Source organism: Anabrus simplex, chromosome 1 (assembly GCF_040414725.1).
Source record: "Anabrus simplex isolate iqAnaSimp1 chromosome 1, ASM4041472v1, whole genome shotgun sequence".
Classification (NCBI taxonomy): Eukaryota; Metazoa; Arthropoda; class Insecta; order Orthoptera; family Tettigoniidae; genus Anabrus; species Anabrus simplex.
Window position 1 is genome coordinate 507,191,409 of NC_090265.1, and position 27,888 is coordinate 507,219,296.

At 38.0% G+C, this 27,888-nt stretch overlaps 1 protein-coding gene across 1 annotated transcript in view; it reads left to right on the plus strand.

The window, feature by feature from the left end:
* The window catches only part of LOC136857028 (folliculin-interacting protein 2), a 79,262-nt gene that overhangs the window by 39,017 nt on the left and 12,357 nt on the right, over positions 1-27,888 (plus strand). Inside the window, exons 9-12 of the mRNA XM_067135374.2 lie at positions 7,100-7,217; positions 10,623-12,649; positions 24,039-24,263; positions 27,711-27,852. Coding sequence (XP_066991475.2) covers positions 7,100-7,217; positions 10,623-12,649; positions 24,039-24,263; positions 27,711-27,852 — 2,512 coding nt within the window. The remainder of the gene's footprint in view (positions 1-7,099; positions 7,218-10,622; positions 12,650-24,038; positions 24,264-27,710; positions 27,853-27,888) is intronic.

The window sequence follows — 27,888 nt, forward strand, 5'->3', positions numbered from 1 at the left end:
AAGGTGATCAATCGCATTTTTTGCAAATGTTTCAGTTTTCTTTTTCAGACAGTGTCACCTAACCTAACTTAACCATACCATATGTATCATGAAAACATATTCCAAGTGCCAGTAGAAAAATTATAACATTCTCACTATAAATTTACATGGGATTTAACCAGATGCGAGAAGATATAAAGTAACCTCCGAAATCAGTGATCCGCTCTGCCATATCTTGAGGTGAATTACATTCTTACTTAAGTTCAGTAGAGAGTATTAAAATTCAGCGATCGTTTACTTAGTCTGTATTTCTAATGAGTTAACAACTGCTATCGACCACATTATTTACGAATTTTTTACAAAAACATGTTCTCCTCTTTCATTTCTAATTGTCATTACTGAACAGCAGTTAACGGGTATTGCTAATCGACTTCGCCATCGTTTTTTTTTTTTTTTTTATGTCTCACTGACACAGATATGTCTTATCACGACGATGGGTTAGGAAAGGCCTAGGAGTAGGAGGGAAGCGGCTGTGGCATTAAGTAAGTTTCAGCCCCAGCATTTGTATGATGTGAAAATGGGAAACCACGGAAATCACCATCGAATATCGACGAGAGCTCGCAAGTGCACATAGCGAGAAAACGATAACAAAGATCGCATTTTGGGCAAACGCTTGAGTTTTCTTATTCCACGGCCGACTTGATGCGTCACTCTAGCTAGCTCCAGCACAGAGAGGGATCCAGTCGGCCGTCATATTCAAACAGCGTCACTTAACCACGTATGTACCATGAAAACATATATCAAGCGCTAGTAGAAAAGTGATAACCTTGCCGCTATAAATTTTGATGGGAATAGCCTTGCCAAAATTTAACCAAACGCGAGAAAATATAATCTAACCTCAGAAATCAGTGATGCACTCTTCCATATCTTGAGGTGTATCGCATCTTACTTAATTTCTGTGTAGAGTATTAAAATTAAGTGATCATATACTTAACCTTTATTTCTAATGAGTTAACAACTGCTATTGACCATGCTAATTGTGTATTTATTACGAAAACATGTTTTCATTTGTGATTTTCTTTACGGAACAGTAGTTGACGAGTATTACTAATCGACTCCAAAATCGCCTTTGAATGTCAACAAGAGAGCTTGCAAGTGCACATAGTGAGAAAACAATACTGTGCCAAAGATGATAGATCACATTTTGTAGCAAATGTGTCAGTTTTATTATTCGAACAGCGTCACCTAACCTAACTTAACCATACTATATGTATCAAGGAAACATATTTCCAGCGCCAGTTGAGAAATGATAACCTCCTCGCTATAAACTGACATGATAATAGCATTTCTGAAATTTAACCAAACACGAGAAAATATAAAACTAACCTCTGAAATCAATGATGCACTCTGCCATATCTTGAAGTGTATCCCATTCTTACTTAATTGCAATAATTTTGCCCAATTGCAGAAAGGTCCACGAAATCAGTCCTTGATGGCAGATCATCTGATTGCCAATCAACTTCAGTTTCAGAGTATGTTGCAGAAAACCTAAACCCTGGTCAGGTTTCTCCAATTTACTAATTGAAGATCCGAGAAGGAAATATATCTGGCAACAACATAATTAGTGACCACTGCCGTGTTGATTTGTTAAGGATGGTGTCTAGCAGAGACATCAAAGTGGCAGTGAATCAGGGAACAGCTGATCCTGATTGTGTTTGGGAAAGTTGAAAAAGAGTGGATTTTGAAGTGATTGAATTAATTTTCAACATTATTTTGACATTATGAGTGATATCCCCACTAAGAAAGTGCGAAGGCCAAAGTTTTCTTTAAATGATAGAGCCCTCTTACTTAATATAGTTGAGGGATACATGCAGGACCATGTAAGGCACAAAAAGAGGGACAGACTAGTCGACTACACTGCCAGCAAAACAGATGTCAATGATTTCAGACGCCAACTCATATTGGAAAAGCATGAGTTAGAGATGGATATTTTACGGACAAATCTTCAGGTGGCAAAAGTAAAATTGGAAATAAAGAGAGCCATTTTAAATAAATAAAGTAATAAATAATTTCCATTTCAATGAAAGAATGTGTTAAAACTTTATTTATCTTGCTACCACTTCCATAAAATGTGTATTTATGAGTGCAGCTCTGACTGCATTTCTCTCATTTCCTCTTCCTCCTGCTGGTAGTTCATCCTCATCTGCATCTGGGTAGATTCTTGCAATTGTATCTTCATAGAGAGGTTGGTGGATCATTTTCTCTCCAGAGGGAGAGGGCAAAACATGCAGTAATGCATTCTAACGTGCTAGATCTTTGCCTTCCCAGTCTGAACCGAAGACCTACGACAAGCATGGGAACCTTCTTTTTACCACTCCAAATGCTTGGTCAATGCAGTTTCGAGTGTATACGAGAGTAGAATTGTACATCATCTCTGGTTCAGTTCTGGGATTTGCTAAGGGTGTCAATAGAAAATTTGAGCATGGATAACCTCCATCACCTAAAAGGATTCCATTGCCCATTTCTTTATTGACAAACTGAGCATGCAGCCTATTCATTAAAAACATGGTGCTGTCATGTGTAGATCCCTCTGGAGAGAAAATGATCCACCAACCTCTCTATGAAGATACAATTGCAAGAATCTACCCAGATGCAGATGAGGATGAACTACCAGCAGGAGGAAGAGGAAATGAGAGAAATGCAGTCAGAGCTGCACTCATAAATACACATTTTATGGAAGTGGTAGCAAGATAAATAAAGTTTTAACACATTCTTTCATAATATTAATAATATTAATGAAATCTGGGCTTGAACGTTCCAAAATATTTTAAAAATAGATTTATTTCTAGTTTTCTCGTACTTCAATCCACCACTACAGGGTGTAGACATGTTTTGACTTTTAAAATGTTATGTGATCTGATAATCTTATAGCTTATAGAACTTTAATGAAGGTGTACAGACTGCCTGTATATTTATAGAAAAGGAATCTTTTCTATTACAGTACAGTTCTGCATCATTTCCACTTGGTGATATGATGGTAATGTGAGTACAGTCTAAACAGCCAATCACTCTTGGAAACCCTGACATGGAAGAAAATTCTCTTTGCGTTTCCAGACGTTTTCTGTCACTAGTGGGGTGTTGGATCAAAGTTTCGGCGAGCATAGCAATACCAAATATAAATGGTCCGTTACTGGATGTTCCCTATGGGAATCAACATCTATATCAGAGCAGAGCAATCTCGTGCATCACGTGCCTAACCACTCTGCAGATGGTTGATTTGAGAACTGCTACCAAGTCGCCCAAAACAATCTGAAAACACCCGGTAGCGTAAAACCGAAGTGTTATTAGAAGATGGTTCATGGGAGAGAGAGTGTGGTTTCCATTTGTTTGTCTACAAATGCTTTCCTCAATAATTGACAATTAAAAAACACGAGTCCTTACATAACCTAAATCCTTTTACAAACTCACTTTCATTACACATTAAAAAACAGTTCATGTCTGTCATGAAAAATACTTCTTCTTAGTGTAATTTCTTCATATTGTTCAAAGATTTCTTCGTCAGAAGAATACATGTTAATAAATTACCTGTACTAGATATAATAGTAACAACTGACTGGTGAGCAGACCACGGCGGGAGAACAGCATGGTATGAAAATTACAAAAGATAAACAAGCATGCTGCAGATAGGTTGAAGTTTTGTCATGTTGGCTCATTAATTCTAAAAAGTCTGGTTTCACATAGATATAAATATGCCAGTGATAAGTATTTATTTCAAGATTTGGTTGATATAAATGAATCGTTCCATTTTCAACATAGAGGTTATATGTGAGAATAATAACTACGGAAAACAAAATAGTACGTCACTCAAATCACACTTTCTACATGAACTTGAATTTATCATTGAAACATTTAATCAGATGTGAATAGCATCCTTGAGTTTAACGACTGCAAGCACTGATTGGAGAATCAGTGCTTGATCAGCATTGAATTTGCTGGTCAAATCTGATGGGAGATTGATCGTCGATCAAACACTGTTTCTGCAACTCACATAGGATGATTGCCAATCATACTCCGGTCAAACTCTGATTGGCTTTTCTGCAACCGGCCCTTAGCATTAATATCAAGCGATCGTTTACTTCAGCCTTTATTTTAAATGAATTAACAACTGCTATTTACACATTACGAAAACATGTTCTCCTCTTTCATTTCCATTTTTGTTTACTTTACAGCAGTCGATGGGTATTACTAATCGACTCCGATGTCGACGAGAGAGCTTGCTAGTGGACATAGCGAGGAAACGATACCGAAGATGATTGATCGCATGCAATGTAATCGCTGCATGCATAAATAACGGTAACGGAAAAAATCGTGCACACATAATCGCTTGTAATAACGGATGCGTCAGTGATAGGGCTCTTGCTGTAACCGAAGGATGATACACAGTTTAACATAGGAATTTTGAAGGGACAGACAAAAACTGTCATTATAACAGGATTCTCATTATATGCCATACTCACTATAGCGGACTTCTACTGTACTTTAAATGCAGAAAAGAGAAAGGTGATTAACAAATAGTAGGAGGGAGGGAAAGTGCACTAAACAGATTGGAGACAAAAATCTGAAATTTCTAGATGTAGAAGAACTGGGATTGATGAGGAGAGAACCCATCTCTTTGAAAGACAAGTGTGTGAAGATGTAGAGATTGTCCTTATATTTTCATATTTTCATGTCTTCCCACATCAACCTGTCATTTTGTTCATCCTATTATGTGTTCCTTTACATGTTATTGTCTTTCTGCACATAACTTGATCCGTTATTTGTTTGTTTCTTTCCATTACTTATCTTCTATCTATTTATTTCAGAAATTACTAATTACAACCAAAAAAAAAAATGTTATGCGCAAGATATGCGTATTATCGAAAAGCTATGGCTGAGGAAAAATGTAATCAAATTTAAATCTTACAAATGATATTACTGTAGCTGGAAGGAGGGGAAGGATGAATGGAAGGAAATAAGAGAAGTTAAGTGTGTTGAATCGTAAATGTATGAAACAAGCCAGAAATATGATTTAAATAGAAAACTGAGAAAGACCTAGTTATAACAGATGACTTTAGTAAAAATCACTGTTAAGGCTGGCTGGACTGTAATGCAATAAAGATGAAAGCTAGACAGATGGACTAGACTAGAGGATCTATAGTTGTTCTGTCTGGTTTTTGGCTGAATAAGTGAAAATGATGGTGATTGAATGTATTATCAATCAGATCATTTTGGGTTTTAGAATCATTATCATCATCGGCCAGGTCTTGATGGGATCACCAAACTTGATAACTGCAGTCGCTTAAGTGCGGCCAGTATCCCGTTTCGGGAGATAGTGGGTTCGAACCCCACTGTCGGCAGCCCTGAAGATGGTTTTCCGTGGTTTCCCATCTTCACACCAGGAAATGCTGGGGCTGTACCATAATTGAGGCCACGGCCGCTTCCTGCCCACTCCTAGTCCTTTCCTGTCCCATCGTCGCCATAAGACCTATCTGTGCCAGTGCGGCGTAAAGCAACTTGTAAAAAAAAAAAAAAAAAAAAAAAAAAATTGATTGGGTCAGACCTCTGTACTGTCTTCTGTTTGCCCACATTCTGTTCTGTTCCGTTCCGTTTCTTGCCATTCAAGTTCTCTGGCCTCTATATCCTCTGCAACTCCTAGCAGCTATCTATCCCTTGGCCTTCCTCTAAGTTTCTTTCCTTCCATTCTTGTATCAAACCACCTTCTTGACATTTTTTTCTCTGCATGTGCCCAGAGCACTATTCTGACTGTTATGGGTTCCTCTTTCACCATCTCTCTCACTCTTTCATTCCTCCATTTGTCCAGTCTTGTCACTCAAATCCTACTCCTAAGGAACTTTGTTTCTTAGATCTGCATCCTACTTTTATCTTTTTCCTTCATTGCCCATGTCTCTGATGCAAAGTCAGTAGGTAACATAAAAAAAACTAACCCCATGGCACTACAGCCCTGAAGGCCCTTGGCCTACCAAGCGATTGCTGCTCAGCCCGAAGGCCTGCAGATTACGAGGTGTCATGTGGTCAGCATGATGAATCCCTTTGGCCGTTATTCTTGGCTTTCTAGACGGGGACCGCTATCTCACCGTCAGATAGCTCCTCAGTTCTAATCATGTAGGCTGAGTGGACCTCAAACCAGCCCTCAGATCCAGGTAAAAATCCCTGACCTGGCTGGGAATCGAACCTGGGGCCTCTGGGTAAGAGGCACACACACTACCCCTACACCCTGGGGCCAGCTGAAGTAGGTAACATAGTAGGTATTTTATAAAATGTGTTTGCAACTCAGTGGCACTTCTCTGCTCCATATTAAACTTTTTACACACTTAAAGAATTGGCCTGCCTTTGTGCCCTGTTTGTTTATTTTCCTTGTGTTTAGCTTCCTAGATATTTAAAACAGTCTATAATCTGCAGATTCTCTCCATCACATGTTATTTCCATATTTTTGGTATACAGTACAGTAATGATTAAAATTCTAACTCATTCTGGTTTGTCCAATCCTTATAGTACAGTATTTCTTCTTAGAGTAATTCAGTCTAATGACTGGTTTGCCCTTGCTACGAGTCTTCTCCAACTGGGTTGATCCTGTGCAGTACGTTTTGCGCCTGCATAGCTCCTGCATCCTGAGTCCACAAGAAAGGTTGTTATGAAAGTACAGTATTGCACCATCAACCCTAAGGAATGGGTGTCTTGAAAGAATTACATGAAGGAGGAAGGCTTCACAACCTTTTGACTTCTAAAGAACAATAGTTGACCAAGGAAGGTCAACACAAAGGAAATGTAAAGAGAAGTTCTGATCATGAACAAGCAGAAGTAATCTTAATCTCACCAAACAAAAAGATCATTGTATTGTCACATGTAATGCAATTTCTTATTTTAGGACACACAGACTTGTGTTTTACACAAGTACATTGGTGCAAAAATAAGCTCTAAAGGTATAGTTACTTTATTTGTTCTTCTTTTTCTTTCAAGGAAACATTGACATCAGTGATGATTTGTTTAGATTATTGACTGCTAAATCCTAACATGATGATGTTAAGGTGTTTGCATACAGCAATTTCTTCTTGGATTTTAGTTTTGTCAGCACTCTGATTACGGCTGTTTTAACACACCATTTGGGCTGGGTAGCTACAGTATTGCCTGGCAAAAGTTCTCCGCACGATATCTGCAAGGCTCCATGCACTACTAAGTTGGTAAGTATCCAGGTCGTGTACACATTAAACTTTACTTGACTCTTGTGATACTGATCCCTAAACATTATCCTGAATATTCATTCTAAGGTACTTGAGCAAACTATGTACAGTAAAACCTCATTAAGTCATTTCTGCAGGGGATGAGGAAACAGAACGTGTTAAGCAAGAAAACATACTAGTGAATACACGAATAAAAACTAATTCAATGGGGATATGTAGTAAACAGTTGATAAGTCTTTTTTTTTTCCGATATGCGAGCGTTTATTACATGTAACTAATCTCATTATTAGACCCGTATTGAACTATGCTATGATATATATTCATTTGTATTGAAAAGGTGGATCAAAATAACCAACAAATTGTTAGTATATCATGCGAGTGTTTTTCATTGTGAATGTACGGGTAGGCCTACAGTGAAAAATATCTAGGCCTACCGTATCTAAAGTTGAGATGAGAGTTAAAAGGCATGCAAAAAGACAAGAGAACAAATACAAAAATCCTTTTCAGCTGGGGCTTATTAATTAACAACAGTGTGTAAAACACCATACAACAAATTGGAAACATTTGAACCGGGGGCCATGAAAGTATCAGTGTATTATTGCAGATCACACTCTTTCTAAAACAAATGTTAACTGAAGCATTATATTTTGGACCAGTGGAAGTTTTATGGTAATACTCATTGACCATAAATTATTTGGAGATGTGCAAGAGAATGGTTTGACTGCCATCTCAAATGCGACAGCACTTCTATTTGCTTCGATCGACTTACGCGCCACTGCTGAAAGATGCGGACGTCTGTCTACTTCCTGGATTTTAATTTTGTCTTCATTAGTAAGCAATTTGACAACTTTGTCAGTATCCATAACTGGACTACCACAAGACAAGTATGCACCACACTAGTCAACACACGATTATGTACCTAATCTGTAGGTAAGTTAGCACACGACAAATATTTTCTACTCTTCATTGTATTACTCAATACAGAATTAATTTCTGACTTCTGGATGCGAAATACAAGCACAAACAGGCTTGCTAGGTTATTCAGCAATAGCACTGAAAACCGGCAAGCAAAATTAAACTTTCCTGACACTATCGGTTTGCTCCCAGGTGTAATTTACCCACAGTAAAGGTGAAGGCCGTTTCCCTTTTTTGTGCAACTTTCCCCAACCTGCCTCCTGTGATGAGGGCTCTATCTGTGCTGGTGATTGTACTAAGCGGTGATAGCGAAAATTTGTGACGCGGAGACTTTGAATCTACAGTGTGCTAGGCGAGAAAACATTGTAATGAGGAATGCGCTAATGAGGTTCCACTGTAATGTATGTCAACATGTGCTGTGTTCCTTAAGGTACACAAAGATGCATTATATAATATTCTCAAAATTTCCACCAGTTAAGCCTGTACTGAGCTTCTGCAATCTGTCATTTTGTATCAGGATACAGACTTTTCAATGATATTATTATTCTGTAATGTCATGAAGCCCTTGAATATCCTGTCTATTTACCTTTTCTTTTTTAAATTTTGACTAAGCGTGTTGGCTACACAGTTTTAACCACATAGCTGTGTGCCTCCATTTGGTAGAAGGTGGGTTTGAATCCCACCATAGGCAGCCCTGAAGATGGTTTTCTGTGGTTCCCTCCCACATTTACACACCAGGCAGATGCTGGGGCTGTCATAATTAAGGCCATGGCAGCTACCTGACCAGTCCTAGCCCTTTCCCACCCTTGCATCACCAGAAACCTTGTATGTGTTGGTGCAGTGATATACCACTAGCAAAAAATATTTATTTTATTTTCTGCAACACATTTAGTTTAAATACTAAAACTACCAAGTGAAAAATATTGCATCTGGTATCTAGTAATTTTAGTTGCAACTTTGATAGTCTGTTGAACTGCTATCACGTTCTTCATCCGGGTGGACTCTTGACAGTGTTCTATGCTCATTATTTACAAGTTGTTGATGTTTCAAATTATAGACAGTTTTCAAGCTCTTAATGAAAGAACTCATTACACCTACTTGATTTGAGGTAGTCGGTGTCCCCGAGCAGCTAAAATTGACTAGAGTGATAAGCTCTGAGTGAGTAATGATACACGTAAAATAATATCTTGTCTAGCAGCAAAAGCAGCAGAATTATATTGGATCAATACTATGGGTTAGTTAATTTAATATAGTTGAGTACTTGAGTACTTGAAGTGTGACGAACAATCGGATGTTACTATAGTGATTGACGATACCCTGCTTGTCAAGACCTCTCACTTCTGTTATCTTGGCTCCCACATAACATTCGATGGTGGTCATCTTGTGGATGTTCAAGCTCATGTTATTGCCGCTTGGATGAAGTGGTGCTAAGTCATAGATGTCTTCTGCAACTGGAAGATCCCCCTGTGTCTCAAGTCAATGATCTACCAAACGATAATCCATCCAGTTTTATTATTTATAAGTTTCATTTTCCGTATTGATTGGATTCAATGTATAGACTAGAAAAGTGTTCCACCGATCAATACTTATTTATTGTAAATGGATTTTACACTAGTGCCGTTACCGGTAAAATCCATTTACAATAAATAAGTATTAATCTGTGGAACACTTTTCTAGTCTATACATTGAATCCATCCAGTGACACTCTGTGAGTCTAATACTGGCTAGCGAAGAGATTTGAGCAGATGCCTCATGCAGTGGAGATGCATATGCTGAGATGGTCCATAGGAGTAACAGGACTGGGCCATACCAGAAATGAAGCCACGCAGAACACCTGACCAGATGAGGGGAGGGAGGTTGCACTGGTGTGGTCACGTGGTTAGAGTGGATGCTGAATGCTTTGCAAGATAGGCACTCACGTTCATTCCAGTTAGACAGAGACCCCCTCCGCAGGTTGGCCAAGGAAGAGATGGTTTGACTGGTTTGCGAGCCATCAGTGTCTGTCCCACTTATGTTGCAGATCGGAATAAGTTGAGTGAGATGCAGGAAGGCGGACTTCACCACTTGATGGGAACAATGCTAAGGAGAAAAAGAGAAGGTTGGATAACACTGAGTGTGCCACCAGAGATCTTTTAACATGCCAACACAAGGACATGCCAAGTTATTCAACTATCCTTCAAAAATTTACTACCTCAGTCTGTATCGACCCTGTGAACTTGGGATCATGAGTCAGGCACATTACCATTCGTCCACCAACACAGCTGTGTATATATCATTTGCCTTGGTTAAGGATATTGTTATGCATTTGAAACATCGATAGTGTGTACACAGTGTATATTGATCAACAACACAGTCCAAGCCAGATGAAAAACATAATATTAATAATACAGTTTCAAATTATAGGCAGTTTTCAAGCTCTTAATGAAATAATAAATATGTTTATGTTATTGAAACCTTACATTTCTGACTTGTTAATGTTATTGGTTTCAGCTGAGCACTTTGGCCAAGTCTCACCCTTATAATGTGCTATGGGCTCAACTTGGTGATCTTCATGGTGCTTTGGGAAACCCTGTCAGAGTTGCACGAACTATTGTCACATCCAGTGGAAAGAAGAATGATCTGCTCAATAAATTGCTCAGCTCTTTGTCCTACTTCATCCGCTGTGGTTACGTTGAGAGAAGAGTTGACTGCCAAGTGCCTTCAGAGGAGGAGAAGGAAGATTTAAACTCTGTTCTTGATCAGTTAGCTTTTTCTGATATGAAGACTAGCCAGTCTTCAACATCAACCATTGTAGCTACAGAACCCCCAATAAAATGTGTTGTGTGTCCAGAATCACTCCCACAGTCAGCTGTGGTAGAAGTAGCTCCAAAACAGAATTTATTATCTTCTGTGTCCAGCAAAGCAAAGTTAATTGTTAATAAGGGGTGTGAAATCAGTGTTAGTTCAAATTATTCGACTGCTACATTGTGTGATAACCAGAACATGAGGTCAAAAACATGTTCTAATCTTGTTGCACTCGATTGTCCCAACTTCAGTGATAGAATGGAGTCTGTTGAGACAAAATCTGTGGGTATGAAACGTTGTGCAAGTTTCATTTCAAAACCAGATGTGTCTTCTGAGATTAATAGGACTCGGACAGAGGGTTTGTACCCAGATATTGGACAGCTTATGTTAGAGGAGAAGAAAGAGGAGACTAAGTCATTTCTTCATCCAAATGTTATATCTGAGAAGGTCAGTCGTTTGTGCCGAGTTCCAACCACTGCTCTCTTATACCATGTGAGAGAGAACCAGATTAACATAAAGTCTGTTGAAGATCTTTTGCCTAAAAAAATTGAAAGTGAAAGACAATTATCTGCTGTAGTTCTACAGAATCCAAAGGAACTGTTTGGTGCATCATTTCATATTCCCCAATTAAAAGGCGGTGTTTCTCCAAGTGATATGAAATGTACTGACCAAGATAGGAAAAGCTCTGTGCACAACAGCATGGCAGAGCCTAAAGCTGAGGGGGTTGTATTTGTGTTAGGAGATAATGAGGAATTAGTAGGTTTAAAAGACAAGAGCAGTATTACCTCTGAGTCACAGACTAAGCTCTCCAGTAGGAATGATGATAGGTGTAAGAGTAGTTGTTATCCTTCCCTGGAAGAATTGAAGTGTTGTCATGGTGTAGTTCATAAACCATATTGTGTTCATTACAAAAATGAATTAAATGTTCCACGTAATGATAGGGATCAAGAGGTGAGCTCTTCTGTTCCTCCCGATATTGACCATTGTGGTCATGCATTCATTTCCACTGAGGACACTTGTTTAGACTCAGGTATAGTGCTAGATGAAAACTGTGTGTCACGACAAAAAAGTGAGTGGGATGGTAGGACGAGTAAAGTGGTTACAGCGCGTTCATCTGTGATTGAACTCGAGGATGAGTGTGGACGTGTGGAGATAAAAATGAATGAAATACCAAAATGTTCTAAACCTGTTGTTCGTTCTCATAGTTTATCATTTCCCTTACATAGGAGTGTTACAAAAAGGAAAAATAAAATTTGCAGACGACACAGTGAATTGATACATGAAAACGGGCGGTATTTGAAAGCTTATCATAGTGTGCGGTTCAACTTTGAGCGTTGTGAACGGGTTTTGTGGGATTATGTGAAAGGCACGGGTATGGAGAAATCGCCTCTAATGGGTAAAAAATCATTAAAAATGAATGAAGCCCGTGGAAATTTTGAACAACAGGAAAGTTGTGTTGTGAGTTCATACCCTTGTGATAGTTGTAGAGAACTGAAGCCTGATTCAGTATTATTAGGTGGAGGGGAGAGTGATGCCTATAAGCTCAGTATTACACCAGCAACAGTATGTGAGGACAGGGAGGGTAATGCATTATTTGATGAATATGGAAGACTTTCAGATGAAGAAACTGTGATATCTAATCAGCATGATGGTACAGGCAGCGTTATTGGGAGTGTACCTGATAAGACTGAAGAGGAAGAAGAAAAGCCTCTCCTAATGTTACCCTTACCAAGGTATGTAAAATACTCCGATTCAAATATTTGGTTTACTTTTTGTATGGAACTACTAGGGATACATTATCACTCCAAGACAAATTATGTTATAATGACAATTGCTGTATCATTTCAATCTTTTGATGCAATATATTACCTTCATAGAACTTCATCACTCCCAGTTCCTCCAGGCCTCTTACTTCTCAGTCCCTAATGAGCTTTACTGCTTCCAGCTTCATCAGGGCAGACACACAACCACATTTATTGATCATGATATAAGTTCAGAATCTTTAGATACCTCGTACAAATGGCTGTTCCCTTTCTATCACATATTGTAGAGATTAAACCTGGTGGGTTACATTTCCCTTCTGTGCTTGCCCTGTGCATCTTATTTTCTTTCACTTTTTCAAATCATTTTTTTGTTTATCGTGACTTCTCAAGAGTAGCCCCTCAATGATTGTAGATGCCTACACCTGTGGTGAAGCTGAGAAGTATAAACAAGCTTATCATGGGCTGAGAATTCAAATCAATTAGGAGCGAATCCATCTGTGAAGATGGCCATGTGTAAAGATGTAGAGTTCATTCTTGTCTTTCCTTCCATTTCTGTTGCCAACTCGTAACATTTTTCTTTTGTGCACCATATTTACATGGGTAATTTACACACTTTATTGTTTCAAAGTATAGGCAAAAATCAGGCTGCATAAATTATTTGAGTAATTTTGACTCACAAGAAATTTATTTTCAGAGAAAGGAAAGTACTTTAAATATATACATAACAATTAAATAACGACAAATTGATCAACAATTGGCATAAAATTATCGCTTCAGTTTTCTTCTGAATGGTCACATTGAATACATGGGTTTGAAGTAGTCTACAGGTACCAAAAGATACATTAGAACCCCGTTTTAACGTGCCTGCTTTTAACAAAGATTTTCATAAGGCCCAAACAAATTGCCATAAGCACAGTGTTATTTAAACACCCTTCTAATGAACCCCGACATAAGGAAAAGTCCGTTTTTAAGGAATGTATTTCACATAAATTACCATCGCACATCCCGTTGTAACAGAAACTTGTGATAAGTACTTCTTTCTAAACTTGCTTGAAATGTTAATTAACTTCCGTTTTCACATAATCTCAGTCCAATGTTAACATGTTAAATTAAAGCGCTCCTTTATCGATGTGTGGAACCATGTTTTCGGCAAGCAGCAGTCACTGTCATGCTGGATGCCATTGGTTAGTCATGTCCACTGAACTGTAGGCAGTACCGGAACGACGGCTGTATGGGAGCGAAGTGCAGTTTCCGGCAAGACTAGCTGTACAGCCTAGAGGCATGACATGTACGCGTACATGCTGCAAGACACAAGTAACTTCACGAAATATAAACATATTTTCACGTGATTTACAGTGAAAGATATATTTCAGAATATTAAAAGCAATTAGAAACTGAAAAGGCTATGGATATTGAACAAAATGAAAATGTATTCAAGAGAAAATTACGGAATAAATAGAAAGTCGTGCCTTCCATGGCTTACGCTGTCTGAACTGTCATCGATAGACCCTGAGTGTAAATGTTTGAAATGTAGAGCTGTTCAAGCTCTACAAAAAAGTCTGCAAGAGCATATATTTATCTCCAATCATATGACCTTTAGAGTGATTTTAGGTCATAGTCAGTGGTAAAAAATACTTTTCAAATAAATAAATAAATAGAGATTTTCCCCAAATTTTACATCCAAATAAAGTGTCTAACCTCCTCTAGGACACATTAAGAATTAAAATAATCTTTAAAGTACATAATTTGCATGAACGGTTTGAGAGTTAGGATCGTTTTAGTCGGGGTGGGTCGCAAGTTAACCTTAAAATATCCATAAAAACAATTAATTTCATATCATACATCAAGCCTGCACCATTTTTACCATCATATTTTTCAGCATCCGCAATAACGGCAGTCAATAATAATAATAATAATAATAATAATAATAAATTTTAAAATGCGTATGAATAATCCCATAAGGAAATTAAATATCCTATGTCCATTCATTTTCTGAAAATGGAAAATCTTCACTAACAATAGTTAAATAGTGATGTCTCCAGTGATGTCAGCTGCCTTAACCTATAGCCGCAGCACTGTTACACCGGCTGGGCATATCCATCACGCAGAGCGCAGAGACTGAAGAATATCTGCAGCTTTTTGTTCCTGTGTTGCAAGTTGTGCTACGACTTACATTTGTGTCTGTGATAATTGTTGTACTGTGAGTTACAGCAGACTACTTTCATTATGGCTGCTAAATGTAAGAAGCTGACTCTTCAACAAAAGATCGTCATCATTAGTGATGTTGAAAGGGATAGCCCAAGTACTTTCGTCACAGATAGCAAAAAAATATGGCTTGGTACCCTCTACGCTGTTTGGCATCATGAAGCAGAAGGAAGCAATTCTGACTGCGGAGGTGGAGTGCGGTTCTGGGGCAGAAATACAGAAGAATATTCGTTCTTCGTTGTATGAGGAACTTGAAAACATTTTAATGAAATAGTTCGTGGGAAAAGGATTGAGAACACTCCAATTGATGGGAACATACTTAAACAAAAACTTGAGAAGTCACACTTAAGCTGGGTTTGGTCGATTCCATGCTTCTAATGGCTGGTTTGATCATTTAAAAAAAAAAGGTACAATTTTTCATTCCAAAACGTGCAGCGAGAGTGCGGAGTGCAATACAGTTGTGTACTGGAAAAAGAATACATTACCTCGACTTCTTGAAGGATATGATGTTAAGGATATTTTTAACGCCGATGAAATAGAACTGTTTTACAGTTTGCTCCCGCCCAAGACATATGCTGTTCGCGGAGAAAAATGCCACGGAGGCGAAAAAGAGTAAAGAAAGACTAACAGCGTTGTAATGTGTTAACAGCAACAGGAGTGAAAAATTACCCCCACTAGTAATTGGACAATTTAAGAATCCAAGATGCTTCAAGAGCACCCGTACACTCCCATGTAAATATGATTTTAACAAAAGTGTGTGGATGACATCGGAGATATTTCTAATTATGTATATATTTGTTTTTTTACATAACGTCGCACCGACACAGATAGGTCTTATGGTGACGATGGGAGAGGAAAGGCCTAGGAATGGGAAGGAAGCGGCCGTGGCCTTAATTAAGGTACAGCCCCAGCATTTGCCTGGTGTGAAAATGGGAAACCATGGAAAACCATCTTCAGGGCTGCCAACAGTGGGGGTCGAACCCACTATCTCCCAGATGCGAGCTCACAGCTGTGCGCCGCTAACTGCACAGCCAACTCGCCCGGTTCTTTTTTACGAAGCTTGGATGCTAAGATGGGATCAGCAGGAGGGAAGATAGTGCTGGTGATAGATGTCCAGCTCATCCTTCAGATACATCTTTCCTGCGGAATATCAGAGTGGTTTTCTTTCCTCCTAACTGCATTAGTCACCCGCAGCCTTTACACCTTGGCATTATTCATTCTGTGAAAGTGAAGTACAGGAAGGCCCTGGTTCAAAGAGCTATTTCATTCCTCAAAAGAAATGAGGAAATGAAAATGAATATACTCCAAGCCATGCAAATGTTTGTAACAGCATGGCAACTAGTCATAACAAACACTATTCAAAATTGCTTTGGCCATGCAGGTTATGGTGCCATTTCAGAAGTTTTTAATGAAGATGACATTAGGGAAGATTTTGGGGTTGTATCAGAGGACTCATGTGCCACAACCTTCGAAGAATTTGTTAATTGTGATGGTGATATTCTAACCTCAGGACCACAGATGGATGTTGGAGACCGTTACTCTCATGATTTTCATGCTCTGTTTTTCACAAATCTCTTTAGAATCATGTTAGGTCTCTGTTCCTTCAATTTAAAACTGCAAGTCAGTAATACCTGAAGCTCATTCCACGTTAAGAAAACAGTATTGCCCTTATGGACCTGCAAAGAGTGAACACACCCCCTTTGAGACACCCATAATTCCTCGTGATTAAGGGATATACTGTACTTTGTAATGTATTTTGAAAGATAGATAAAAAGGATGTGGCATTTTTGCCCGTGAGTTATTAAAATAACTACATAACATTTTCTTTTTCATAAATACATTCTTAGGGAGGAAGTACAATGGCGAAAACAACCTTCGCTTCATTGCCTTCCTTCAGTTTCCTTCTTCTGTGCTGCTCGTGTAGTCCCTCACTGTATGAACCGCCGGCAGCTCACTTCTGTAGTGAAGTCATCTACAGTATTTATTTGTTGTGTGTGCATTTTCAGGCTTTAAGTCAGTGCGTAATTTCTTTAATGTTAATACTGTGATCTTTTGTGGATTCATCTACAGTATTTATTTGTTGCATCGGTTTTCTAGCCTTTATTGGCTGGAGAAATTTATTAAATGCAATTAAATAGATATCCTCATCCCTCGAACCCGTAAAAATTAATGTGTCTATTTTCTCCCCCATTATGCCTTGCATTTCAATGCTGAGGTTTTTTTAATGTCGTAGTTTACCTCTGATTCTGTACAAACCAAAAATAGCACACGTAAATTCCCCATCCCCTTTAGTTCGTAAAAATAATTTAAAGCTTAGTTTCTTCCGCTTTTTGTCTTGAACTTAAATACTGAATTTTGCAAATTTATTCCTGTGATGGTGTTGAATAGAGCCATTCGATATGGCAACTCTGTTATCATAAGAGCAATACTGTTTTCTTAACATGGAATGAGCTATATTTCTCTTTTCCTTGCTGCAGGTTGTGATCCCAATGATCCACTAAGGAACTTGTTATGTCTACTGTTTTGTAAATCTTTTCTGTTATTCTTGTGTTAATTTGAGTTTTTAGTATTAATATGTTCACTTATTATTTCTTGTGATATATAGCCTATTTTCTTCGAGCCCTCCTTTAAGGACAAGCCCTTTTTAACGAATAAATATCAAATTCTCCTGAGATTTTTTAAAAAGGGGTTCTACTGTATTCTTCCCATTGCGAGCTGTGATGTTGCCTTTCTATTACATATCGTACAGATCTGGAGTAAAATGAAACCGGGCGAGTTGGCCGTGCGCATAGAGGCGCGCGGCTGTGAGCTTGCATCCGGGAGATAGTAGGTTCGAATCCCACTATCGGCAGCCCTGAAAATGGTTTTCCGTGGTTTCCCATTTTCACACCAGGCAAATGCTGGGGCTGTACCTTAATTAAGGCCACAGCCCCTTCCTTCCAACTCCTAGGCCTTTCCTATCCCATCGTCGCCATATGACCTATCTGTGTCGGCGCGACGTAAAGCAACTAGCAGAATAAAATGAATACGAATTAGCTAAGGTACCCTGAAACAGCCCTGCTTGAATTTAAAAAACTTAAATTGGAAGAAGTTTCAAAGTTTGTTCCTTTCTTTGCATATGACACAGCTGGAAACATAATCATGAAGTCGCTGAGATACCATAAACTGCACATCCATAATAGTAATCTTTATTTTTGTCCGCTACAGAGCAAATGGAGGTCATACCTCAGAGGGGAGAAGGTGCTCTCTGTTTGTAATTTGTAGTATTTCAAATGTTGGTTTTTAAATTACAATAATTTTAGGTTGTTAAATTTAAACATAGAAGTTCATTTGGTTTTAATGTTTTACTGGAAAGTAGTGATGAAAGAAATGGTTGAAACTTGTGCAGTGTTCTTTAATTCAAATCTTTGAACAAAAGTCAAAATATTTGTGGCTTTAACGCTTTCCACCCTGAGATTATTTCCTTGAATTTTGAAATTTTTTCCTATTTCAATGTACATAATGTTGAACCTAATATTTTCTTTGCCATTCTCATAAAAAACCACATGAGCCAGCTGTTCACAGCTGTTAAATCAGCAAAAATAGTATAACCTTCAGTGCAAACAGTATCTGTGCCTACCAAAGGAAAAGAAATGCTTTGGGCTGTATCATGTGAAAAAATAAAGAATATAAATGGGAAAAGGAATTTTCCTCTTTTCATCTTACCCTCTTTTAAATGAACACTATTCATTCTGTTAGCCATAATAGTGCCTGTGCCCTCCAAACCAATTTCTGGATAGTTTTTCTAACAAAGGTAGTGTGGTAAAATATCTGTCAAAATAGACAAAACTGCCCTTTGGAAGTGTTTGCACAAGTCTCATTATTACCAGAGGTCCTAAACCTGGAACGGTTTTTGGCAGGGGAGTATTTGATCCCTGGTATAATTCAAAGTCTAAGACTATTCTTGAAGATGATGTTATCACAAAGTTCTTGATTCTCACAGGTCTTGGTTTATTTTTACATACTGTTTTAATTTACACCTGCCTGTAAATGGAATCATTTGCTCAACAACTGAGTAATTTCCATAGTCCCTAGTTATTTTCAGACATGTGTTTCTCACTGAATCAATGACAGCTTGCACCTTCCAAAGGATGTTATTTTCTAGTGTTTTGGAGGACTGAGTGTCCACAAAGTGAAGGTTAGTTCTTAGAGCAAGAAATCTATCTCGTGGCATGCAGTCAGCTATTACTTTCATTCCGATTCCCTGCTGCCAGTACATAATGAGTCTGGGGCATGGAATGAGCACCATCATTAAATTAATTTCAAAGAACACTTTCAGTTCCTCTGGAGTAGTTTCCAGTGCTTTCCCAGTAGTGGATACACTATACATACTGGTGTACAGGGCTCCATCTTCAAGAAAACGCTCATCAAAGTAATCGAGGAAATATTGCGTAGGTGTTTGATCTGGAGGTAGATCCTAAAATGTAAATGATTATACTGTAGTCAAATTATTTTCACAAGAATATACACAATATAAACACTAAACAACACCAAGCAATAACTTACCTGAATATTCCTGTAGTCCTTTGGAGTGGGAATATTTTTTTTGCACAGAATGGTTTTTCATTGAAAAGTAGTGTTCGGTTCGGTGCCGGTTGGGGACTTGGTGATTGAGTTGTAGGTAAATGATTAGTTGTAGTAGTTGAATTATTATCAGTAGAATCCTTCTCTCCTGTGTGTTCTTCCTCTTCATCAATATCACCACCATGATGAGAATGATCAGAATCATTGCCTATGTGTGAAGATATAGGTTCAGGTACCCACTCATCATCATCATCATCATCATCATCATCACCATCTTCACTGAATAAGTCCTCATAATCAGATGCATAGGTTAACCTCGCTATTTCTTCATCTGATATCCCTAAAATTCATATATACATGTACAGTAGAAGTTCACTATAGCGAGTACGGCATATAACAAGAACGTCGTTATATCGTCAGATTTCTTCTGTCCCTTCAAAATTCCTATATTAAACTTTGTGTTATCCTTCGGTTACAGCAAAAGCCTCAACGTTGACGTCCGTTATTACGAGTGATTAAGCGTGCGCAATTTTTTCCGGTACCAGTATTTATGCACCCAGCCATTATATTGCATGCGATCGATCATCTTCGGTATCGTTTCCTCGCTATGTCCACTAGCAAGCTCTCTCGTCGGCATTCGAAGGCGATGTTGGAGTCGATTAGTAATACCCGTCGACTGCTGTTGTGTAAAGAAAAGTGAAAATGAAAGTTGAGAAAATGTTTTCATAAGAAGTGCATAAATAACGTGTCCGACAGCAGTTGTTAATTTGTTAAAAATAAAGGATGAAGTAAATGATCGCTTAATTTTAATGCTAAATACTGCAGTTAAGTAAGAATGGGATACACCTCAAGATATGGCAGAGTGCATTGTTGATTTCAGAGATTAATTTATATTTTCTCGCGTCGAGTTAAATTTTGGAAAGGCTATTAGGCCTATCATGTGAATTTATAGCAAGAAGGTTATCACTTTTCTACTGGCGCTTGATGTATGTTTTCATGGTACATACATGGTTAAGTTAGCTGATGCTGATTGAATAAGGGAGCTGAAGCGTTTGCCACAAAATGCAATCTTTGGTATCGTTTTCTGTTGCGAGCTCTCGCATTGACATTTGGAGACGATGTTAGAGTCGATTAGTAATACGCGTCAACTGCCATTCCGTAAAGAAAATCAGAAATGAAAGAGGACAACATAACATAAGAAAACAAACATTTGCCATAAAATGCGATCAATCGTTGAACAGCATCGTTTTCTCACCATGTACACTTGTGAGCTCTCTCGTTGACATTTGAAAGCGATGTCGGAGTCGATTAGTAATACCCATTGACTGCTGTTCTCTAAAAGGAAATTCAAAATGAAAGAGGATAACAAGTTTTTGTAATAAATGCGTAAATGGCGTGGCTGATTGCAGTTGTTTAAAGGCTGAAACAAATGTTATATACTCGAATTAAATAAGAATGTGATTCACCTCAAGGTATGACAGAATACATCACTGATTTCAGAGGATAGTTTATATTTTCTTGTGTCTAGTTAAATTTTGGAATATTCCCATGTCATTTTGTAGTAAGATGGTTATAATTTCTCTATGCGCGCTTGAAATGTTTTCATGATGCTTATACGGTTAGGTTATGTGATGCTGTTTGAAGAAGAAAACTGAAATGTCTGCCACAGAGGCCTCTGGAGTAATACAATTTTTTCAGATTGAAATTAAACATACACTTTCATGAAATATCGGATTTTGAAAAAATAACTTTTTTTTTTGCTAGTTGTTTTACATCGCACCGACACAGATCGGTCTTACGGCGACGGTGGGACAGGAAAGGGCTAGGAGTGGGAAGGAAGCGGCCATGGCCTTAATTTAGGTACAGCCCCAACATTTGCCTGGTGTGAAAATGGGAAACCACGGAAAACCATTTTCAGGGCTGCTGACAGTGGGGTTCAAACCTACTATCTCCCGAATACTGGATACTGGCCGCACTTAAGCGACTGCAGCTATCGAGCTCGGTGAAAAAATAACTAACGAGTAAGCCGTAGTGTGGATATCATCCGTGAAAACACAAGTTTTGAACAAACTGATTACCGTTTCATACTAATTTTAATGTGTATGGGAGTCCCTCTGACTTTTGCAAAAAATCGGATATTACGTCAATCCAGTATAACGAGTAAATTTTTCGCTGTTATGAATTCTCGCTATAACGAACTTCTGCTTTTAAGAAAATAAAAACCAACCCTTACGATCGTGCGGTCCAGTGGGGAGAAAGGGATAAAAACACTTTCTTGCAGTGTCATGATTTTTGTTAGTTTCTATTTTCTTTTCTGAAAACATTGTTGAAACTGTTACAGGTCTAGTTATTGAACTGAACATTTTAATTGATTAGGTTATGTATGTCCATTCATACAGGGTGGTTGGAAACAACGTGAACCAGGTATTTGAGCGTTAGAGAGTTGGTCATGCTGATATCTTGCACTGTTGTCATTTTATCAGCTGCTGAAGTAGGCCAATCAGATTGCTTCGCAGATGAATTTAAATGGGCATTGAGAGGCAGTGGTGCTAAACCTGCACATGGCTTAAGACTGGCTTCATTAATTAAAGAAAAACTTTGGTAGGAGAGGGATTTACACACGGACGCGAGCTGATGGGTTTGCGGCATAGCAAATACGCTACAATGACACAAGTTGAATTGTATGGTGTGTCTGTTTTTAACCCTCCAGTACTAACATCGGTCTCTGAGACCGACAGCCCAATTATTCTCCTATAACTTCAGTGCGCATGCTTTGCTTATGCTTTGGACATTGGTACCTTCAAATCGGTCAGTTTACTTATTGTTGCGTAAATTTTAAGTGCCTGGCTCAAGTTTTTAGCAAGAATTCCTTTATTTTGGTCTCTCAAACCAAAGTTAGTACTTGTGCTACTTTCTGCTGGAAATGAAACGAAATGAATTACGAACGTGAACAAGAGTACCTGCTGAAATTACTACTGGAATCTGAAGAAAATGACGTGGCTGCAGAAGATTTTGTAGAAGAAGATCACCTTGAATGACGTGAAGAAGATTCGGAGTCGGAACAGGACGTGGAGGAGATACAGGATGAAAAAGATATTGATAATGGGACTTCTATACAACAAAAACAACAACGTAATGTTCCGCACTTCTTTGGAAAAGACGGTGTCACAAAATGGAAAATGCATATTCCTCCTCAAAATGTGAGAACTTGCTCAGTGAAACTCGTAACTCTTGTGGCTGGGGTGAAAGGACCAGCAAGAAATTTTACTTCTATTGTAGATATATGGAACTGCTTTTTTGATGCTAGAATTCTAAACATTTTGGTCGATTGTACAAATCTTTCTATAACCCGTGAACCTTATGACCAAGGATATCGAATTGCAAGACTTACTGACTTATTGGAAATGAAGGCTTTGCTGGGTGTCTTGTATCTTTCTGGTGTATGTAAGATAAATCATTTGAAAGCAACGGACTTGCGTAAAACTAACGGTACATAAATCGAGATGTTTCGGCTCACTATGTCACTGGATAGCTTTAGGTTTATTCTGAGGCATATTAGATTTGACAACAAAGAAATTAGATTGCACCAACAAAAAACAGATAAATTGGCTGCAATTCGGGATATATTTAACGTTTCGGTGGCAAATTTTCAAGCGAACTACACCCCATCGGAGGTGACGAAAAAACTTGAGGCTTTAGGAGACACCTGACAATGATGATTTTATTTCTTTTCCCCTTTATTGTTAATAGTAGCAATGCAAAGCTTAATAATCAGTTTTTGTAGTGTGGTTTTAGTAAGTGATTTACTTGCTTTAAAACGTAAAAAATATGCATGTTTACTCCTTCAGATTCACAGACCGATGTTAGCACTAATGCTAGGATTTGTCATGTTAGTACTGGAGGGTTAATGCTGATTTCTTGGCTTGGCTGTCAAGCCAGTCTTAAGCCATGTGCAGATTTAGCAACACCACCTTGCAAAGGCCATTTGAATTTGCCCACGAAGCGAATCTGATTGGCTAACTTCAGTAGCTGATAAAATGACAGTGCCTCTAGATATCGAGTTATGTTTTACAAATTATTTATCTGTATGACCAACCCTCCAATGCCCATATACCTGCTTCATGTGGTTACCGACCATTCTGTATAGGCCTAGTATTTCAAATTAATTTACCCTTCTCAAACGGACCTAATAAGTAGCAAAACAGGTTATAGCTAATAAATGCTATAATTTCACGCCTTTAATTATTATTGGTAATTTTATTTAACTCCTGAAACATCTACCATGTTATTGATGAAATAAGAGTTATGTGAAACCAATGGATTGATCATACTAGGTGTGACTTGTCTTCCTTCAGAACAGTAGGACCTTCAAGCATTCATTATGTTCTCCTCACAAAATTGTCAATTAACATTTCTTCTCTTTATTGTATTTAGATAAAAAATGATCAGTTTACTGTTACATTATCATGCAAACTTTATGAAAACATTTAATTGAGCAGAGGTACGAGCAGGTTTTATTTTGATTTGTTGCATTAGCATTAAAGCTATAAATGTAATATAATAAATAATATTCATTATACCATTTGTGCAGGTGTACCAACAAAGAGCCTTCAGAGTTGGGCTTTGGCTTGGCAGGCTCACTGTTAGGTGGAGTAGCAGACCATTATATTCCAGATCTAGTGCTCCATGGTTGTACTCAGCCAGTTCAAACGTGGGAGAAAAGTTTGCGGAGAGACCTTGCTCTGACAGCTCACCATCCATTGCTGGACCAGGAGGTGTCTGAAGCTGTCTGCATTGTTGGAAATGTGGATTTGTGGTGAGTTTTATCCCTCTTCCATATGCTTTAATGAATAAGGTCAATCTGTTGTTCCTCATCACCCAGTAAACTCCTGAAATAGTATTCAGAATGTTTCTGTCATTAATTGCAAGGCACTGTGATTGCTTCTCTGCGCACCCGTACACTTGCCACTGTCTGCGGCAGGCACCACGGCGTCTTTCATTCTCAGTGTAACTCATTTTCAAATAATTGTATTTGGTTAGGAATACTGCAGGATCAGCCTCACAATTGCTATCTTGTGATTGAGATAGTAAGTTATTTATTTATCATAACAGTTCTTAATGCACTGCAAAATTTAGATGCATCTGGAGTGATATTATTGCCCCCTGTACCCCAACAATGGCAGATGCATTTTCCAGATAATCTTGTGTCAGTCTTCTACTGAAGAGAAATTGAAAATCAAATTTTTCCTTCAATTCTGACCACAAAAGCTTAAGAGCAGTGATATTATCTATCCAACCTTGAATACATGTTGGGTTGAGTTTACTATTAGCATTTCTGTTTAACACAATGATCTGCCTTAGACATTTTGCAATTTCTACTCATTTTTCTAAATGATTACTGTAGAATTACTGCAAGAGAGTTTTCTGTACTGCTTAGGACTACTAGATTTTGAGGAATTGAAGATGTCAAATATGTCACACATTTCAATGAAATCAGCTGTAATAACTGCAGAGGGTGGTAGAGAAATAGATTGAACATGCACGTTTATGCCACAAGCAACAGAATGACTCAAACTCTGAACAGCTAAACACTCATTGGTGAAAAGGGAGGAAGTGAAATACATTGTTTTGTTAATTTGGCTGGTCTGGGCACAGGGGGCAATAATATCACTCCAGATGCATCTAAATTTTGCAGTGCATTAAGAACTGTTATGATAAATAAATAACTTACTATCTCAATCTTTGTTATAAAATTCTTCAGTATGACACCAGCTACAAATTTTCCCTCCTACATGAAAATCATACTTCTTTAGGCTGTTTCTCAGTGATTTAATCAAACGAGGGGAATCATAGAAAAAGTATATTTTTTCATCATTTATTTCAGTATGTGGTTTGTCTGAACTGACCCCCATAATTTTCTTCATTTTAACATTGTTTGGCTCTTGATCACAGTCTTGGTACTAGTCCAGTGTCCTGAATTTTCACTAAGGAATTACTTAACATATCTTTAATGCTCTGCCCTGACTTAGCATCTCTGGTCAAATAATATCCTATAATTTGCTTGAAATTGAGGTACAGACCTTTAACCATTATGACCATAGCCTGATTACATAACTCTCTTTCAGTGACATTTAAGTCAGACAAGATTTCTGAACCTGTGTCTACAAACCTTTCGAACAAGTCATTTTGAGCACTATAGATCAACAGACGCTTATGATACATTTCATTGATTACCACAGATGTGACTTTTTCTTGGGGTTTCATATTTTCGCACTTAATTTGTAACAAATCGAGAACCATGCCATTCATACCAGGCTTTACCTCTGAATTTTGTAGCCAACTTCTCAATGACCTAGTAGTAGGTAAACAAAAGTATGTCTGCAAGAACCTGTATGATTTTGGAGAACAGAAATACTGGGCCAAAGCAAAAGTCTTATCTTTATCTGAGTATCTCCTCCCCTGAGCCTTTCTGTTCTTCAGTTTAGCCTGTAGTTTTATAAAGTTATCTGCTACATCACTACAAAAATTACCTTCACAATCACTAACAATATTCATTTCTATAGTTTTACTTCTCATTTTAGTATGATTTAAACTACTTAGCCAACTTTCAACACACAATTCTGTTTCATATCTGGACACTGTTTTTTGCAATGCTCTGCACTTTTTTGCCATTTGTGAACACTCTGTGCACTCTTCCTTAACTTTGAAGGTGTCATTACTCACCACTTCACTTTCACCACCCACTATTGTTTCTGACTCCAGTTCCTCTTCTCTCTTCTTTTTCTTTGGGCATCTAACTGGATTGATTTCCTTCGCAGATGGCAAAACTGAGGGGATAAATCCAGGCCAAAGTATGAAAAGATCAATTAAAAATTAAAAAGTAATACTGTAAAGCTATCTTATATAAAGTCTTGCAGCCAGTCTCTGCTATGAATCGTGCGAAAATGTTGCTCATAGGGTCGGTTGGTGTATGCATTTCAGTGGGCTTGGCAGACTGATATGCAATAGCAACTATGACAGCTAATGACAGAGCTGTTGAGGATCCCACCAGCGTTAGCGCTGACGGGCTGAACATACACATAAAGTCTACATAATCTCAAATCCTAATGTGTTCAAAATACCTCTGACTTAATATTTTTATTTCTAAAGTCTTTCTGTACAAAATGATCTGTTCAAATGTTATGGCCCATCTCTTTTGAATATATCATCCAGGTCTGCTCGTCTGCTCCAAATAACCCATTGATATTTAGAAATTTCATAATCCGTATTGAAGTGGAATTACAATAATTGAAATTAAGTTTGGTGCCGAAACTAGTACCTCATGTGGACGACATGTGATTAATTCACATTAATAAATGTCTTTGTATTGAATAGGAGGACCCCTATTAATTTCAATTATTGTAAATAACTCATTGCTTGCATCTAATAATATCAGTAATATCAATTAGTACATCGCTTTCTATTACTTTCTACTGCCGTAAAATCTAGTATTCATTCTATATAAACTGAAGTTGTGTAAACATAAATCTAACTAAACATCTAAACTTGTACTTACATTTCTTTATTTTTCGTAAATCTGTAGAAAGACTTTGACGAACATAGCCCTCTGTAATTATTGCAACCATATATAGCGCAAATACTGCTTATTCCAGCCATATATTTTTTAAACAATTAAATATTATTAACATTTGTCACTGAATTACTTCACAGCTGTTGATGCCCAGTTTTGCATCTACACTGTAAGCCTCCAGAGTGAGCAACAGTCGCTGTCGCAAGTTTTCACGCCTACTTTCCACTATTATCTTTATAACCTACTTATGTTAATTCTGTTTATAGCTTTGCTGCAATTCTTGCAGAATCATTTTCATGGTAATTCATCCTCTCTCTGATCTTCTTCTTCATTTTCTTCCACACTGGTGGGGTTGCAGGTACCGACTGCGTTGTACGTGTGTGGACCTTTCCCAGTTTTACAGCCGGATGCACTTCCTGACACCAGCCCTATGAGGAGGGACGTATTCACTATTGCATGTTTCTGTGGTGTTGATGATAGTGTGTTGTGTGAGTGTGAAAAGGAATGTGTTAGGACAAATGTAAACACCAAGGGCTCTCTGAACCTAAGGCCAGTATGCTATCCATTCAGCCAAGGAGCCATACACTCAATCTCTCGTGACATATTTTGTATGGTCTGTTTGATTTCAAGAATTATCATTTGTTGAAAAGATATTTTAATCCTGTTTAATAATGAGATATTTGTGTCATACAGGGAAGTACAGGTAGTGTCAAGCCATACTCCTGCGTTAGACAGCTGTGGCACACTTGGTATCCGTGTGGGTATGTCCCAACTGGTAGCTAATATGCTGGAGTCATTGATGCATCTCTGGAGATTAAAGACTCCTCCTGATCAGGTGAGACCATAAATTGCACTGTAAACTAACAGTACT